This window comes from Acipenser ruthenus, chromosome 1, assembly GCF_902713425.1.
Source record: "Acipenser ruthenus chromosome 1, fAciRut3.2 maternal haplotype, whole genome shotgun sequence".
NCBI classification, from domain to species: Eukaryota; Metazoa; Chordata; class Actinopteri; order Acipenseriformes; family Acipenseridae; genus Acipenser; species Acipenser ruthenus.
The window spans coordinates 29,001,211-29,015,081 of NC_081189.1; the positions used below are offsets into that span (position 1 = coordinate 29,001,211).

Below are 13,871 nucleotides of genomic sequence, written 5' to 3' on the forward strand. Positions count from 1 at the left end.
GAAGTTCTGAGCAAACCTTTTTTTATTTTGCTTTGTTTAATATGTTGAAAAAATAATCATCGATGTGGTGCTGTCAAAAAAAGTTTGGACAGTTCTGATCTATCATTATCATTATTATTATTATTATTATTTATTTCTTAGCAGACCTACAGTTGTATACAAAAAACATACATAAAGAATTACAGTACAATTAAGAGCAAGATACAAAATACAATGATTTCAGGCCTAATAAGAGCAAATACAAAACACAGTATGATTTGATATCGGGGCAGTTCAGCAGCGAATAACAGTGTTGATAGTTACATCAGGGTCAGATAAGAGTGGGAGTGAAATACAAGATACTACAGATTGGGTTAAGTGCAGGATTAAATACAGTAAAATAGGGAGCAGATAAGTGCAAGTTAAAGTGCATTAAAGGCAGTGTTATATTGTCCAGAAGGGAAAAGTTGAGTTTTACAGGTATTGTCTGAAGAGGTGTGTCTTGAGGAGGCGCCGGAAGGTGGTCAGGGACTGGGCAATCCTGACATCTGTAGGAATGTCGTTCCACCACTGCGGGGTGAGGGCGGAGAAGGAGCGGGCTCTGAAGGCAGGGGAGCGTAGAGGAGGTAAAGCCAGTCTTCTAGTGCAGGTGGAGCGCAGAGATTGGGTGGGGGTGCATGGAGAGATGAGGGTCTGGAGGTAGCTGGGTGCAGTCTGTATCGGTAGTGAGTACAAGAGTCTTGAACTGGATGCGAGCGGTGATCGGGAGCCAGTGGAGTGAGCGGAGCAGTGGAACGTGGGAGAAGCAAGGGAGAGAGAACACCAGTCGAGCAGCGGAGTTTTTGATGAGCTGGAGCGGACGTGTGGCGGACGAAGGGAGGCCGGCCAGGAGGGAGTTGCAGTACTCTAGGCGGGAGAGTACCAGAGCCTGGATGAGGAGTTGCGTGGAGTAGTTGGTCGGATTCTTCGTATGTTGCTCAGGAAGAAATGGCAGGTGCATACTAGAATGGAGATGTGCTGGGAGTAGGAGAGGCAGGGGTCCAGGGTTATTCTGAGGTTCTTGGCTGAGGAGGTGGGAGAGAGCATGGTAGATTCCAGAGGAATGGAGATAGAGAGATCAGAGGAGGGGGAGACAGGAAAGTGGAGAGCTGGCAGTATACTGCCCATTCAATGGTTTTAGAGAGGAAGGGTAAGAGGGAGACCTCCTCCAGGTTTTTTGGCCCTGGAGGAGGGAGGAGAAGTCAGTCTGAGAGGGGAGAGAAGGAGAAGAGGGTGAGTTAGTAGGGGAGACAGAGGGTGTTGGGGTTGGAGCGGGAGGGGGTGGGGGGGAGTGAGAGTGTTAAAGAGTTTGCGGATAGCAGTGATTTTAGAGGACAAGAAAGAGGCAAAGTCGTCAGAGGAGATAGAGGACGGAGGAGGAGGGGGGTGTGGGGGGAGGGTTGAGAAGGTAGAGAATAGTTTCCGGGGATTGTTAGTGGAGGACTGGATAATAGATTGGAAATAGGAGTGTTCAGCAGAGGAGAAAGTAGAGGAGAAGGAGGAGAGGAGGGAGCGGTAGAGATCTAGGACAGCAGGGAGTTTGGTTCTCTTCAGCAGAGCAGTTTGCTTCTTGCTGAGCGGAGCACAGAGGAGACCCAGGGTTGGGGAGGGGAGGGGCAGGGCAGGCAGGTCAAGAGGTGAGGGGACAGAGGGTGGAGGTAGCAGAGTCTACAGAGAGTTGGGAGAAGGAGTCGATAGGAGGGAGGTGAGAGAGAGCAGTGGAGGCAAGGACAGAGGGGGAGAGAGAACAGAGGTTATGGCAGGAGGTGACAGTGGGGGAAGGTGGAGTAGGGAGAGAGGGGCGAGACCAAGAAAAAGAAATGAAATAGTGATCAGAAAGGTCCAGAGGGGTGACAGAGAGGGTGGAGGGGCAGAAGGCCCTGGAGAAGGCGAGGTCCAGTTGACGGCCAGCTGATCTAAACTATCAATACATGAGTTTCTTTCTATGCCTAAAACTGTTTTAACCCTTACATGTGCAGCCACTTCCACATTCTTAAAGCTCTGAGTATATTGTTACAGAAACTTATTTCCTGTAAAGCACGTCTCGTATAACACAGCATTTATATTGTGTTTTGTTTCGCAAAACGTGCAGCTGACATACATGACACCCTGTTACTGCAGTGTGCCAGTCTTTCAGAAGGCATGTAAAGAAAAAAAGAAAGCGCACGAGGTACAGTTTCAGATTAGATAAACACATGTTAAAATAAATTGTAAAATAATTAACACAAGAACAAAACAGAGGATAAATTAACACAAAAATTAAAGTCACCCAGTTATTAGATTTTAGTATAAAACCAAATGATTGTGGGATACTGTAGCTTTAAATTAATAATAAAAAGTGGAAAACAACCTGAGTTTTAATTGTATTTTTATTATTTAGCACAGAAACACATGAATAAAGTTGCCACTAAGCAGGTGAATCCTATTACTTTAAAAAAGACAATAAATGACAATCCCATTTTTCATCTGTTGAATACAGCATGCAGAAATTCATAAAGAATGCTACCACTATGAATATCAAATCATCCAAGAAAATCATAATTATATCTCCTAGGAAATCCCATACCTTAAAATATAAATTCTTAACTTAAGCAGACAAAGACCTTCATTTTAGCATACACAGCACACACACACACACACTTGCATTCTAGCATAGTTTGTCTTGTATTTTGGTTCACAATTGGATGAACATGATTCTCAATAACGAGACACAAACTTCAATTCAAATCCCTGTATGTTCATAGTACTGATATCAATCTACCACTACACAAACAAGTTAATTTAAAGATATTTTAGGAACTTTTAGAGAGAGGTTAAAGACTAAGGTAATGTAGACATTTTTCTTCTTTTAAACCTGAACATGAAAACCCATTAAACATATAGATTACTACACCTATTTAAAATAACTAAGGGTCAATTTTAATGATCTAAAAAGTAATCAATCTTAATACCACCACCCTAAAACTGTAATGAAGGGGGTTAGTAAATTACCTTGAGGGAAAAAATACATTTTATTTAGATTTGGCTGCTGTTTTAACTATAAAATAGTTACAATACCCTCTCTGATCCCTTAACATTTATTTTTAAAATCAACAGTATTCAAGAAACTATTCCCTTCCATTTAAAGTGAATTGCAGTAGTGGTAACTGTGATGCAAAACATCCACAAACTTCTTTGATGATATGTTCATTACTTAAATGACAAACAAAAAAATGTTTCCTCCATACTTGCTTTTTAACCAAAAATAAATCAAAAAACAAAACTGGTATCATTAATAATCTAAAAACAAGACGTCATTAAACACAAAAGCACAAAAGGCAATAAGCATTTGGGTCACAAACTGTCAACGAACCCATTTATTATTATTATTATTATTATTATTTTCTTCATTCTTCATCAGATGAGTCGCCATCAATGGTGTAAGCCATAAAGAACACATCTGGCCTTTGGGGGACGAGGGAATGGCCTGGTTTCACAATCTCAAAGCCAAGAAAGCTGAAGGTCCGAAGTAGTGTTGCTACACACAATGAAAACAGATAATTCATTAATGTCAACTGGTTAGTTACACACTCTGTCTCTTACTTTTGGTTCTTAAAGGGAGTTCTGACCAATGTTTCAAAATGGTATTACCTTTTTTTTGTTTGACTCTTTTAGTTTAAAATGTGAAATACGCATGTTTCAAACAACACTATTGATGAAAGGTTGCAGCTGCTTCCTAGTACCCAATGACCTGGTGATGCAGTTCAAATTAACTCATCAACAACTAGACTATGTGGCCTACAAAAAGAATCCAGGATGCAGCAGTTTATCTGTAGTATTACATTGTAATAGTGTTAAAAAAAAAAAACAAGTGATGCACCAAAAAATCCTCAGAAAATAAAATTTTATTTACAAAAAATGTAGATCAGACTTGGCATTTGACCATCCATCTGTCATATTGTATGTAAAAATGATTGTATCTATAGAACCTCTTATCAAACTTAAGACATTATGTACTACAAATTGTTCAGTGATAAATCATCTGGGGATTTATGGAGGAACATCCAACAGCTACATGTTTGTATATACTGTGGATGTACCGTATCGTTTTTAATTTACACCTGTAGCATGGGGTTTATCTCACTACCATACTTGATTATGACCTGTCCATACTGCAGGGAATCTGTACCAATCTGTATCAAACAACATGAGAAAACGGGTAATGTAACTGTTTAGTCACACACCTCTTTTGCATCTACTCACCTCGAGCATCTGTGTTCTTGTAAAAACAAACAAAAACATTGAGTACGTTCAGGTGTTCTTCAGCACACTCCAGGAGAGCTGCAAAACTGGTGACAAAAAAACTACAGTTATTCATTCTGCAATAAACCAAATGCTCTTACAGTTACATATTCTCAATACAACCTCAACATTTTTGATACAACTATAAAATAATAAAATCTTCATGACTTCACAGTTGACTCTGTCTATCTGCATTCAGCCCTTTCATCCAACAGATGTTATAAACCTTACAGAAAATATACGGTTGAGATCTCTGTATAGCCCTTCTCCCCGAAACACAAAACAATCACAAGCATACCAGATTGTCCCTTTTTACTGGCAGACTAATTGACAAAAAGACAAACCTCATACTACAGCTGGTTGTGCTGCACATGACATGCCCTATTGATAGACACAAATCTGAAAATGTTCCCAGAACGAAGGGTGCACATTAATAGTGGACTACTCATAAAGGCATCTGATGCACATGAGTGCAGGCGGTGTCAAATTGGATTTAGAAGGAGTCACCTTTCTTTGCTGCCTTCAGGTAACACAGCGCAGGGGATTTCAATGTACAGATTATTGTTGTTCAGTACCGCATCCCACTTGATAACCTTGTTGTCAGTTGGTCTGGTCTGGAAATGGAGTATCCTGGGCCTTCCATTCACATCAGACTCCTCGGTGACAGTCAGCTTGTTATCCTTTTTTTTGAGGAACAAAAGTGTGACGGTTCACTCATAGTTCGAAATCATACCAAAATCAAGACAAGAAAAGAAATACTTTGTTCTTTGGAAAAATTCTCCGTATGTATCCCATACTACTGGAAGAATTGTTACAATTAAATATAGGATGACAGACAGTGTGCGTCATGTTTTTCAGGAATTTCTTAGTAAACTGACAGGATTCAGAAAAAGGTAAGGAAGCCTCAGTTTTTTCAGTAGCCCTCCTCCTAAGTAAATGTGAAGGGGGGTATCAACCATGTCAGGATTTTCTTTGTTGTTAAGTATTTCAGTTGGTATTGTAACTACCTCTACTCCTCGCTAATTCAAGAACACTCTCACTACCATATTGAACAGGGCACACATTAGGAACTATTGGCACGCTTTAAACTGTACTTCTTATCCTTTGTATACAGTATACTCAACCCCCACACCCATTATAATCTAATTGTTATCTGATGAAGCCTGCACCTTTTCTCATTATAAGAAAAGGCCATGTTCTAAACAGATAGCTGGATATTTGGGAACCTGCGCACCTTTAATTTACCCTGGCAAATCAGCCACCAGCCAAATAATGTCTTACTTTCTCTGTAAAATGTCATTTTAGTTTTTCTAGTAGAACATGTTGTGCTGAAGGAAATGTTTGAATTAGATTAAAGCTGAATAAATTACTGCTCTGCTTCACAGAATGCAATTAAGTATGATCTATTAGGATCAGCCGTCTGCACCTGCGTATTTATACAAACAGTTTACTCAAGATCAGATCTTTAAGCAACATTCTTCCAGTGTGGCACAACAAGATATATTTTCAAATTCTGATGTATCAGAAAAGGAAACATTTACAATATACAGTATCTGTTAAAATTATTTATATTACATTGATATGCAGGTACTTGGTATGATGCTGCCAGAGTAAGGCAGGAAGGTGGCTTTCCCAATAGAAAGGGGCAATGACCTACATGACTAATAATAATAATAATATTTATTTCTTAGCAGACGCCCTTATCCAGGGCGACTTACAATTGTTACAAGATATCACATTATACAGATGTCACATTATTTTACATACAATTACCCATTTATACAGTTGGGTTTTTACTGGAGCAATCTAGGTAAAGTACCTTGCTCAAGGGTACAGCAGCAGTGTCCCCCACTGGGTATTGAACCCACAACCCTCTGGTCAAGTGTCCAGAGCCCTAACCACTACTCCACACTGCTGCCCACAGGTATACTTCTTGCTATAGTAAAACACTGTAGCTTATTGTAATGAGTCCTTTCTTAAACATAAATGCTCACATTTATAAAATTACAATATTAAATTTTTGCAGCCATTGTAAAATACCTACCTGTAAATTCACATTATTCTTGAGAGAAAATAAGTCATTTGACTTCTTCCCTAAGCCTGATACAGGGCCTATAAAAAGCATAAGAGGCACCTCCTAACCTATACTACAGCACAGTACATTTCTAAATGTCTGCTTTAAAAATGTATTGTAAATCTGCGTGTTTGAATAGGAGACAATACATACCGAATACAGCAGTCGAGCTGAAAGAGTGTGATCCCTCTGACCATTTCCTCGCCCACCTGGGATCTTCAGTGGTGGGAGAGGGACATCAGGAGCACCACAGAGGCCCCGGACCGCAGGTACTGGTACAGCGAACAGACAAGCTGCAGGGGAGTGGAGGGAGGGAGAATGGGGCAATGTTACCAGAATAAATAACTACACACTCCCTTTTTGAGACAACCTTGTATTTGAGTGCAACAGCATTACATTCCACTATATAAATCCATCCCACCTCCTCTCTGGCAGCAACTATCCACATTCTTTAGATTTAAAAAAGGGTCAATTTCATTTTTGGAATGAAACTGTAAATAGATATACCAGGTATATGCGTTCAATGTATTTAAAATACCTAATCAAGTTTTAAATGGTGTAAAACAGCATACTTTTAATTAAAAACTTGTTTTGCTTCCTTCAGAATAACCCATTTGGATTATAGAAACGTTCAAACTTTCCTATGACTTGATAATATATAAATAGAGCATGTACACTTAATTGGATTGATTTTGTAGCAATTTTTCAAAATGCATTCCTCACAAAACAATGAAGGCACCTAAAAACTCAAATGGCATTACTTAAAAAATTGGAATATAAAATTAAAAAAGACACCTGCCAGAGAGGTGTTATGTGTTAAGTAACCGATTAATTGGTTAGTCAAAAGTACCAATATTACAGTATCTGTAAAGGCCAAGGCTGAAAATGGATCATACTGTTGCCAAATATGTAGTGAAGATCTCGACTTTATATTAATATCATAGATTGTCATGAATTTAAGAGAGGGTTCCGCGAGATGATTATCATAATTTCATGGTTTCAGTAAATGCCGGTCGTTCAGTTACTAGCCGTAAAACAGGATACAAACACTAGCTATAAACAGTATACCAACTAGTCTGCAGACAAGGTTTCGGCAATTCATAAATTGGACTTTTATTATTCGTGAATGTGTAACTTGTTTACCAGTTGTTTGCGTAAAATGTGCATTCTGTTATAAAAGGCATGCACTGTGCCTTTTATACAAATATATTGTTAGCCATAGAAACAACTGACGTCAAAACGGGCAGGAAGTCAAATTGGCTGGCTCTGCGCTAGCAACTATTGTGACGTAGATGCCTGAAAAGGGCCTTTAAAAAATACAGTAATAAAAGGAAACAAAATACACGTATTTACAATATAAAACGAAAAGACTTAAGTCGCCACAAAATGACAACGTTAAATAAAACAATAGCTGCTTCAGATATTGGGGGGACCCCAAAAAACCGTAATAGCACGGCCTTAATCAACACAATTCCCCAAAGCATCATATTACATAATTAATATTCAACTACGACTCTTATTTGCGTATAAAACCATGATGATTATTTTACAATGGTGTTACATTTTAAATACTGGACGAGTGGATTTTGTGACGTTTTATTTGGACGTTCTTGTAATTTAAAACCTGTCGTATTATAAAAAATACTACAAGGAAGGAAGAGTAAGAAACAGGGCCACAACATTAAAACGCATTAAACTTCTTGTTCGGAACATCACATTTTAATTAAACACAATCAACCCCTTACAAAACACATTCAAATACGCATACGTCTTAGGCAGTGATTACGTTTAATGTTGTTAATTACTAACCTTATTTTCTTAAACAAAAAAAAAAAAATCTACCCGACCCCACCACTTTTCACTTACTTGTCCATCATGTCACAAATACTACTGTTCCTTAAAGAAGCCATGGAGTGATGATATTGTTGTTTTCCTTCTTTCTCTCGGGCAAAGCAATGACTATTTAAGATTCGCTGGAGGTTAGATTTTACCATCCGGCCTCGGTGAGAGGACAGGCGGGCGGCTGTACACTACAGGGCGATGATCGGTTTAGGAATGAAACACAACTGAATTTGTAGATCGTTCTCAAAACACTGCTGCAGTTCAGAGAAAAAAAACCAAGTAATTCAATATCTGAGAGAGTGCAGTGAGGCCCCATCACCAACAGGGGGTAGACCGGGGAATGGAAAATTACAAAATTAATAACAGATTAATACGGAATTACTGAATTACTGACAAGTAAAAATACTTGCGTATGTACATATACTAACTATTGCTAAACACTTTTGATGTTAAAACTTATCAAACATGCATATGCATTTCATATTAAATTAAATATCTTTATTACGAATATGGGTACAGATAACTGACAATGGTTGATTATTTTTTATGTAACACAATAAAATGTTGTTATGTTATTAATACAAGGTAATAATGAAATATATTCATTTTTATTTCTCTGACTTAGAAAATGCATTCTTCATTAAATGTTTACGCAAAATGATTAGGTTTGAATTGTCTTGCTCCATATGGCACGTTATTGTGTTTTACATTTTGTTTGTTAAACACAGAAAAAAATGCAGGTAAGGATATATTTTTTAATGATTGTAGTTTTCAATATTGCGAACAAGGGTCGTTATACTAGTAATCAGAGCCATTACTGTACTAATATTTACAGATGCTGCAATTATTTCAATTTCCTTCACATATTACCAAGAAAGGCACCAGTAACAAGAAAGCATTGCAGGTATTCACTTTTTATTGACATGTTTATAAACAAGTATGTACAAATAACAGATTACATAATTAAAGGTTCACCCTGACCTACATCCACAGCATTTGCAATAGAATGTCATAACAACATGCCTATTTGCACAAGTGGTTACCAAGATGTAGCATTCCATAGATCAATTGTGATTACTGTAAATATTAGCATTAAACATGTCAATACAGTTGCATGCCCTTGACTGTACTGACATGAACCCTTCTATTATTCATTCATTATTTCGTATTTTAAGCTTGCCATATTTCACAAACACTGTTAATATGTCATTGCATATTTGCATAGCCATGGATAGTTAAATGAATGGTATGTTTTCAAAGGAAACACAAAAAAATGGACTTGCTCTTTGTATCAATACAACTATCAAACACTATTGGCAAAATAAATAACCTGCTTTTAAACATGTGAATGTGCTTTATGTAAAGAGAACTATGACTTGTTTTGACCTAATGGGCTGTTAAATAAACATAGGACAGGCTATTCTTGCAGCGCAGCATAACAATTTTGAAGCAAATTCTTGCTGTTCCTGGAAACAACCATACGTGTCACCTCAAGGTGTTTACATTATGTCTACATATGTAGGTATAAAAGTTACCACAAACTGCACAGTGACATAGTCATACCATTATTATATATATACACATTAGTTTAACCAGCAAGTTTGGCATTTCTGTCTCTTGTTATATATACTGTATATATAAAGACCAATATTATATGAATATGGATTTTATATTTCTGCTCTTTGATGTTCATTCACTCATTTTATACCAGTGTGCTGCCATTCCATTTTCCTTCCTATTTTATTATCTGTGCAGAACTGGATGCCTCCCTCTGATTTCAAGGTAAGTTTTCTTCCTGTTCTAAATGTAATAATATACTGTGAGACTGTTTGCATTGCATATTTTCCCACAGTAATATTGTTTCAGGCAATAAACAAACAACTAGAGGTCCTCGTGTTTTTCCTGTTTTCTCTCTTTTTTTTATGGTGTGAATGTTTCACTGCAGTGTTTGTCAGCCCTAGTCCTCAAGTACCGTCAACGGTCCAGTTTTTGTTTCAGTCGGTTCTCTTTTTAAAATGTACTGTATATTACTGAACATAGACTCTAGAAGAATCAGCGTAGCTAGACACTGTTTAAAATCTGTAAGTGATGTATTATTGCATTGGAAAATAATGCATGTTTAAAACAAACATTTATAGGTAACTCCTAGCTGATAATGTACATATACTGTAGATATAGAAGTACATTTATTATTATCCATCGGTGTGTTTTCGATTAAAGCTGATCTGCCTTGTTAATATATTATTTTAAATTTAAAAATACATAGTAACTTCTCTTTGCTATGTGTTTTCAGGTATATCTACTTGATGCTCGGAGGGTTTCTACTAGCTGTAGTTACCATGGGACCCTATTGCCTAGTTGTGCTGATCCCTGCTGTGTCCTCTGTGCTGCTTATCCACTTTGTCAGCTCCCAGCATCTTCACACCTGGGCTTTCCTCACACAGATGGGCTGGCAGACCTCATGGCATCTTCTCCTCCAGTACAGAGAATATCAGCTTCAGGAGGGTGACCCCAGGTACAGGGGTCCTTTTTTTTCTTTTGCGTAACTGTCTTTCACAACTATGCATACATGTATTTGTTAATTTCTGCGATGGTGACATCTAAGACTGGTGTCACATGGAATCTTTTACCAGTCACCATTGCAGAAACTAATTTTCGGGGAGTCAGATAAAGAACAAATGTGCTTCCCAGTCAAGGAAGTCATTCTACATTGTATAGGGTGCTGTATGATACGAATAATTAAACTGTATAAGTTATTTTATTATAACTTCATTATCCATATATTTATTTAGACTACTACCTGCAGTTTCTTTTGAAGCTATTGCACCATTTATGGAAAATGAAGTGCCTGACAACCTTATGGGGTCTACCCTGGAAACAGATTTTAAAAATAAGTATATATTTTTATATTTCTTATTTTTTTTAGGCTACTTGCTGCAGTCTCCTCCTTGATGCTGCTTACCCAAAGAGTCACATCACTGTCCTTAGACATTCAAGAAGGAAAGCTGAAAACGGGAGACACAAGAACAGGGAACTACATCTCCTTCAGTTCACTATTGCCTTACCTCAGCTACCTGCTCTATTTTCCTGCTCTTCTTGGTGGGCCTCTGTGTTCTTTCAGAACCTTCACATCCTGTGTGAAACTCTGCAATGTAACCCCCCCACCAAACCCACAGTGGACTGTGTCCAGGAAGTGTGTGCTGGTCCTTGGTTTGGAAGGAGTGAAAACACTCCTCACAATTTGCATAAATAGTCACACTGAGGACCCCATGCAGTCCAGAGATCTGAAAGGTGTTTTGTTAATCTGGTCCGTTTCTCTGTTGTACAAGATGACCTATTACTCCTACTGGGTCCTCAGTGAGTTGCTCAATAATGCAGCAGGCTTTGGGTTTGGGGGCTATGACAGCAAAGGGTTTCCAATCTGGAATGCCCTGTCGGATGCAGATATCTGGACACTGGAGACAACTCATAAAATATCGCAGTTTGCTCGAACTTGGAATAAGACCACCGCGGACTGGCTCAGAAGGCTAGTGTTTGAGAAATGCAAAGCCTATCCATTACTGGCAACCTTTGCCTTTTCGGCCTGGTGGCACGGTCTGCACCCTGGACAGGTATTTGGGTTTTTGTGCTGGGCTGCTACAGTAGAGGCTGATTACCGTGTTCATTATTACTTAAGGCCTTACGTGGGATCCGGGGTGACAAGGCTGTTGTATAAAAGCCTGACATGGGTGCAAACACAGTTAGTGATCGCATGCTGTATCATGACTGTGGAGCTGCGAAGTCTTTCCTCTGTGCGAATGATTTGCCAGTCCTATATCAGTCTGTTTCCTCTTCTGTATTGTTTGGTGCTTGTTTTTGTACATAGAAAACATCAGTAGTGACAGTGTGAAACTGCACTTCCTGTTTTACTTCGCTTGACTCACAGCTGTTATTTTATCTTTGTTGACAGTATATTGCTTTGCATTTTTGAAGCTATGTTTCAGAGCCAGTTTTAATCTATGCAGCAACTTTATTTGTCAGTTCAGGGTAGCGTACAGTATATGTGCAATATGTGTTTTATTTATTTTTTAGACAGGACAATTCTTTAAAAATACAATTTTCCAGCATTTTTTACTTGTTTGGTTTTGATGCTAGATTTTCGGGACACTTGGCACTGACTTTTTAATTGATATATCTCAGTTGGCGCTGAGAGATGGCAGAGAGACAGACTGCTAGGCCCCTTGGGAGGCCAAACATGAGGTGGAGTGGAGGTTAGGGAGGTAAACTGCATTGCATGACACAGGCTACAAAGAGAGGTAGGTTCAAATGTACTTGGCTACTTCCACAGAATTAAGGTTGACATGAATGTGGTATTGACCTCCTTTTTCAATGTCTGCCTCACTTTTGGCGATGGTTACCATGGTTTTCCTGTCAATTGAATCATCATTTTTGCAAGTGTAGTTAGAGTTTCCTGCTTGAAACTTTGCATAGCTCTACATTCTGAAAGGGAATCACAAGGGGTGATACCCCATCCCTTTAAGAATGGAAGCATTCCGTTTAGCTTAACTTTGATTCTACAGTGGTTTATAGAACACACAGGTTCCACTGTAGCGACTGGCAAAATGAATCCTAAATCACGGTTTAGAGAAATACACTCGATTTGAAGCATTTTCTAGTTAGAGAATCTACAGAACACACGTGATAGGTATTAAACAGGTAAGAAATGAAATATTTGCATAAAACCTTCCAGTTTCCATTGCATACAATTAGGCCTTTACCTTCCATAGAAACAGACAAGCCTTACAAAAATGACCATTTTGTAGCACCAAGAAGTATCTCACAGATTTTATTGAGGGTTTTAAAGTATTTTATGGAGTGCCAGAGGGTCTGGACAACCATATGCAGGTATGTCCTGTATGTAAAATGCACATTAGTTGTTTCTGTACAATTAAATAAAGATCTTCCTACAACAGGTACATTTAAACACTGATGTATGAGCAGTACATTATCTCCCTGGCAATCTGAACATTGCCTCTAAACCACCCTCTTTGAAAGAATACAGTATTCTGTCCAGTTGCATTGTATAGTGGTTTCTTAGTTTTTAACCACAGTTTAGCATATGCATAACTCAAGAAAGATAAGTAGTTCCCTTCTTTCAGAATGACAGGGTTTTATTTATACCCCCATTCTGCAATTCTATTGTTTATTATAACCACTTCAGATTGTGTTGTAATATGAGTTGTGTGAGTGCTGCTGCCCCCTGGGGGTACTCTTGAAAAGGACATCTCAGTTACAGCACTGCTTTTGAGTAAATAAAAACACTATTGTGTATTGCTTTTATATAAATGGTTTGTAGGAGAAGGAGTGTGGAACAGTGTAAAAGCAGAAGAGTTGAACTCATTTCACACTGTGTACAGGTAGAGGAAAGATAACTCCACTTATAGCAGTAGACCAATACCAATCTAATATGCTAAAAATGTATAGAATATTAATGCCCATTTTTATTTATTTTTAAGTTTAAGTCACGGAAACTGTTAAATTAATTATGCTAAGGTTGTCTTTCTGCACAGTCACTTGCCGCTTTAAGAGTTCTTACATTCAGAGAGCTGGAATTCTGGCTGGCTTCAAATTTGCAAGTGAAATAACTTAGGCCTAAAGTAGTCTATACCACAAGTAG

The 13,871-nt window shown here is 38.3% G+C and overlaps 2 protein-coding genes across 2 annotated transcripts; one reads left to right on the forward strand and one right to left on the reverse strand.

Annotated features, from left to right (window-relative positions):
* Window positions 1-2,369: 2,369 nt before the first annotated feature.
* On the reverse strand, window positions 2,370-8,509 carry LOC117411688 (ornithine decarboxylase antizyme 2-like). The gene is given in 6 exon segments (XM_034924097.2): window positions 2,370-3,535; window positions 4,261-4,346; window positions 4,807-4,979; window positions 6,527-6,613; window positions 6,615-6,666; window positions 8,240-8,509. Coding segments are annotated over 6 exon segments (657 nt in total). The 5' UTR covers window positions 8,368-8,509; the 3' UTR covers window positions 2,370-3,404.
* Window positions 8,510-9,470: 961 nt separating this feature from the next.
* On the forward strand, window positions 9,471-13,468 carry LOC117408538 (ghrelin O-acyltransferase-like). Its single transcript, XM_034013612.3, has 3 exons — window positions 9,471-9,997; window positions 10,509-10,730; window positions 11,142-13,468. Exons 1-3 carry the CDS (start codon window positions 9,870-9,872, stop codon window positions 12,091-12,093), a joined length of 1,302 nt encoding a protein of 433 aa, XP_033869503.3. The 5' UTR covers window positions 9,471-9,869; the 3' UTR covers window positions 12,094-13,468.
* Window positions 13,469-13,871: the final 403 nt, after the last annotated feature.